General features: G+C 46.7%; 1 protein-coding gene across 1 annotated transcript; it reads left to right on the top strand.

Moving 5' to 3' along the window:
• Positions 1 to 324: 324 nt before the first annotated feature.
• SNF8 (SNF8, ESCRT-II complex subunit) lies at positions 325 to 4099 on the top strand. Its single transcript, XM_009708763.1, has 7 exons — positions 325 to 372; positions 956 to 1094; positions 1423 to 1527; positions 2333 to 2405; positions 3039 to 3180; positions 3349 to 3423; positions 3859 to 4099. Exons 2-7 carry the CDS (start codon positions 956 to 958, stop codon positions 3994 to 3996), a joined length of 672 nt encoding a protein of 223 aa, XP_009707065.1. The 5' UTR covers positions 325 to 372; the 3' UTR covers positions 3997 to 4099.
• The last annotated feature ends 748 nt before the right edge of the window (positions 4100 to 4847 follow it).

Below are 4847 nucleotides of genomic sequence, written 5' to 3'. Positions count from 1 at the left end.
CAGGACCCTGCGAGGGGGACCAGGACCCACCGGGCCCGTGGGGGGGGACAGCTGGCAAGCTCCCTTGATACCGTGGGAGGGGGGTGCCAGGCTCGGTGTGGGGCCGTCCCCGTCCTCACCTCTGCCATCCCAGCCGGCGCCAGCCCCGCTCCAAGCCCGGGGTGCCCCGAGCTTCCTGGCAGCCTCCCCGCTTGCCCAGGGCACTGGGCCCCGTGTTCTCCTGGTTCATCCATCCTTAAGGAGCATCTCCCTCATCCAGTTTTGGTTTCTGGTCCCTCTGTCCTTCAGCACTGTCTCCATCATCCTGTTTTCCTCCTGCAGGCGAAGTACAAGGAGCGAGGGACGGTCCTGGCCGAAGACCAGCTGGCCCAGGTGGGAGATCCACCCCTCCTGTCCTGGCAGTGGGAATAACTGTGGTCGTGAGCCCAGCCACAAACCTGGGCTTCATTTCCCCCTCTGCTTTGGTGTCCAGAGCGTTATCTGTGAGCAGTGTGGATAATGATGGCACCCATTAGCCTGCCTTTCCATCAGAGAGCTGTGACGTTTGCTACAAGTCTTGCTCTGCCTCCCTTCTCGAGATCTCAGCAACACCTCACTTCTGTAGAACTGTTTCTGCTCTATGTACATCATCGAGTAACTGCTGCCTCCCTTCTGAGCCTATCTCTTGGTTCAGAACAGCCCTTTGCCTTATCTTATCTCCCTTGTGGTCTGCTGTTGGTTTGTATTCAGTACTAAAAGTGTACACATGGAGAATTCTGATTTCATCGAGTGATTTTTATCGTATTTCCTTCCTTTAAGACCACTGGGGCCATCGGCACTGGGTGAGCAGCACGTCAGAGACCTAAGTGTTTCGTGAGGACTCTGCTCACTTAGTGCCTGTTGGGGGCTGTGTTTAAGGAAAAAGTGCATTAAATAAGCGTTAAGACAGAAATGCCACTCTGCAATTCTCTTTCAGATGTCTAAGCAGCTGGACATGTTTAAGACCAACTTAGAAGAGTTTGCCAGCAAACACAAGCAAGAGATCCGTAAAAACCCTGAGTTCCGGGTCCAGTTCCAGGATATGTGTGCAACAATCGGAGTGGATCCTTTGGCATGTAAGGAACAGGCACCGGGGTTGATGACAAAGAATTCATCTCACTGTTCTCATATTGTAAACAGCTCGCAGTGAAGCTGGTGGAAGTTGTCCTTGAGGAAAGCTGATGGTGTTTTGATTCCTGGGGCTTGTGAATTGGTGTGATGTACCTTTGGGGGCTATTTGCTTAAAAGGGTGGGGGAAAACAGGTGGAGATAACCAAAACGAGACTCTTCATTAACAGATCTGAGTCTTCAGTGAGGTTTGCAGCAGTCTGCTTCACACCAGTACTGTTAAGGAAGTATATTTTTTCCAATGGTCCAATTGCTTTCCCTTGTCTCACTTCACAGCTGGTAAAGGATTCTGGTCAGAGATGCTGGGAGTTGGAGACTTTTACTATGAACTGGGCGTGCAGATCATTGAAGTTTGCTTGGCTCTGAAACACAGGAATGGAGGTGAGGATCCCACTGTGTCTGGTTTCTAGGAGATGCAGCTAATAGGAGGATACCTGTTCCCTGTGGAAAATGAGTCGCGTTGCTCAGTGTAGCATTCTTTACTAGATTTCACGAATTACTGAGATGGCAGTTTTGTCTTTGTTGTCCCCAAAAAGCCTTGTTTTGTTTCTGCATGTTACAGCTACACCACTGGTAGTCAGACAGCTTTATTGATTCCTACAGAAATCAACCAGCTCTGCCCTGTTTAGGTAAAAAAAATGTAACTTGCAGTATTGTGGGGAAGAAGCAGGGATCACTGACAATCTTATCATAGCATCATAGAATCGTTTAGGTTGGAAAGGACTTTTAACATCATCAAGTCCAACCATAAATCTTGAAGGAGTATGAAACAGATAAGTTAGTGCTTTGAGCCTGGCAGTAAGATTGTCTCTGAGGGATCACAGCAATATCCAGAAGAGCTGGAATACCAGTGATAAGTACCTCATTAAAAGACAGTAGATGTTCTTCACTCCAAAAGGGCAATCTGAGACCAGGAATGGGCTACAGCAAAGCCAGCTGAAACTTGAAGCCGATACATTTGTGGGAGAAGGCAACAGCTGACCGCTGCATGTTAGTTCTGGGAACAGAAGTGACTCGATGCTTATCTCACCCAAGGCTGGATACTGGGAACAATGAACAGCAGCTTGTAAAATGGAAGGCAGGGGGGAGGCAGTGGCAAATGCACAAAGGACCCTTGACTGCTCTGTCTGGAGTAGTTTTGTTGCTATGCAGTAATGCTTTCCTGTCCCCTTTTGTTGACTCCTAGGTCTGATAACACTGGAAGAACTTCATCAGCAAGTGCTGAAGGGAAGGGGGAAGTTTGCTCAGGATGTCAGCCAGTGAGTGTCTGTACATTACAGGAAAGAGGAATCAGGTAGCATTCAGGGAAGAAAAAGGGGGTGACTGATCTCAGCAGCACTTGAAGGTGCTGGTGTTAATTGGACTCCAAATTTGACTTCTAGCAATGGAGCTGCTTAATTAGTTAATGACTTGACCATCTCAGAAAGCAACAGTGTGCCTTCTCTGGGAGCCCTAAGGCATAAAGGAGTGTTGCCTTGAGCTGGAAACAATTAGTTCCCTGCAAATCCAGCTCTTACTGCCACAGGCTGCTAAAGCTGCTGTGGGCTCCTGGGACTGATCCGTGTCATTGCAGAAGCAGACTTTAGGACACAACTCACCGTGATCACTACCTGGGGCTGGATCTTAAAGTTTAGCACTTGCAGCTCAGGTGCTACAAGCATGTCTCTAATGCAAGTCTGCACTTCTGAAGGGGGGGCACAGATATGCAAACAAATCTAAATTGCTTTATAAAGATTTTTCTCAGCTGTTGATTACCTGAAACTGCAGCAAGCTGCAAGGAGCTTTTATTGCTCATAGTTTCTGCACATCAAGTCTTCCTCATTTACAGAGCGTAGTGTGCAGTTTGAGAGAGGCTCTTGCCTTAAAGCCTTGCATTGACCTCTGCTTCTCAGGGATGACCTCCTTCGTGCAATCAAGAAACTGAAGGTCTTGGGGAACGGCTTTGGGATTATCCCTGTTGGTGGAACATATCTGATCCAGTCGGTGCCAGCTGAACTGAACATGGATCACACTGTCGTCTTGCAGCTGGCAGAGGTATTGAGCCAGGAGATTTTAAAATACAATCATCTTGAAAGAACATTATTGCTTCCCTGATGGGGAACTGTGATTAGACCAGGCCTGTAGGCAAAACTGTCCACACTCTTCTCAACTATGGCCTTAAGTCTTGACTATAAGCACACAGTATTTTTCCTCTCATTTCAGAAAAAGGGCTACGTAACAGTCAGTGAGATCAGGTCCAGCCTGAAGTGGGAGACAGAACGTGCAAAGCAAGTGCTGGTACGTATGAAGGTCTCGTGTGCCCCATGGAATCGGTGACAGCGTAGAGTGACTGCTCCTGCAGCAGACACTTGGCTGAGGATGGGTTATCACAACACACGCAGGGGATCCTAAGCTAGCTGCTAGACCAAAGGCAGAGTACACGCTGCATAAATATAGACTGAGGAAAGCAGAGTCTCAGAAGCTGCAGATACTCCTGTGGCTTCACTAATCTCCATTAAAACTCGAATCTTGTTAGCTCAGGTCCTACATAAACATGCATGGTGGGCACAGCTGGATGTCTCAACTATATTTCCCCTGGTCAAGCAAAAATTATTTTAGCTGAAGTTCTATACCCTCCCTTGCCATAGAATAAATGTGGAGTCAAACCTCTATTGTGAATGGCGTCTCAGCCATTTAGTTAAGTTTCACTCGGTCTCCACTCTGTTTGTATAGGAACACTTGCTGAAGGAAGGAATGGCCTGGCTGGATACGCAGGCAGCAGGAGAACCTCAGTACTGGCTGCCTGCTCTCTTTACAGAGCTGTACTCTCAGGAAATCACTCCAGAGGAAGCCAAGGAGGCAATACCTTGACTGCTACGTGTTCTGTGCCTGTATATAATTCTTCTTGTGAGGTTATTTGCATATCACCTGAAACACAGGGACAGAGGACTTGAAATAAAAGTTTTGTAAGAAGTGTCTAGCTTGAAGAGTTTAATAGGACTAATTCATACTTGCTTACCTCTGAATTTTCTCCTTTGTTGCGGGTGGAAATGCCACTTGCCATTACAGACAACTGATTACCTTGTCACAGCAAGAGGAAGATTATCTAAGCTGCTATTGCAACTGCAGGCTCGGAGGATGCAAATCTGACTCTGGCTAAAGAATCCTGGAGCCAGCAGTGACACTGAGAAACTGTTCTGTAGTCCTCTCTGCTCTGTGAATGAGTCGTTGTTCCACTAAGGAGTACCACAGTCTAGATTCTGCCAAAACAAACTTTATTGCACAAAAAAAAAAAATCTTATGTACAATAGTATATAAACAAGGTATCTTAGATTGACTCTTGTGCATATATTTTCAACTCAATTAGGTCTAAAAATCTGTTGCTAAAACATCTCTGCCTAGAGCAGTCATTTGAGGATTGTCACTTTGAAATGGAAACATTCAGAAATGGTAGGACAGACAACATTAGAGCTATAAAACTAATACTTCTCTTTTACAGCCACATGCTAGTTATGTGAATAGTGTCCACAATAAGGCATTTTCTTGTTTTGTTGTATCGGTGGATGGTAACGCCACATGCATCACAAACAGATTTCAGAACCAGCTCTGCCTTGGGAAGGCAGCAGAGTCACAGCTCTACCCACAACGCTACTGAATGGTGAAAAACAACGTGACATTTACAATGGGATTAAAGAGGCGGTCGAGTAGCACGCAGCTCATGA

The sequence above is a fragment of the Cariama cristata genome, unplaced genomic scaffold (genome assembly GCF_000690535.1).
Source record: "Cariama cristata isolate BGI_N322 unplaced genomic scaffold, ASM69053v1 scaffold43790, whole genome shotgun sequence".
In the NCBI taxonomy this organism is placed as follows: Eukaryota; Metazoa; Chordata; class Aves; order Cariamiformes; family Cariamidae; genus Cariama; species Cariama cristata.
This window is presented reverse-complemented; position numbering and strand designations above follow the sequence as displayed.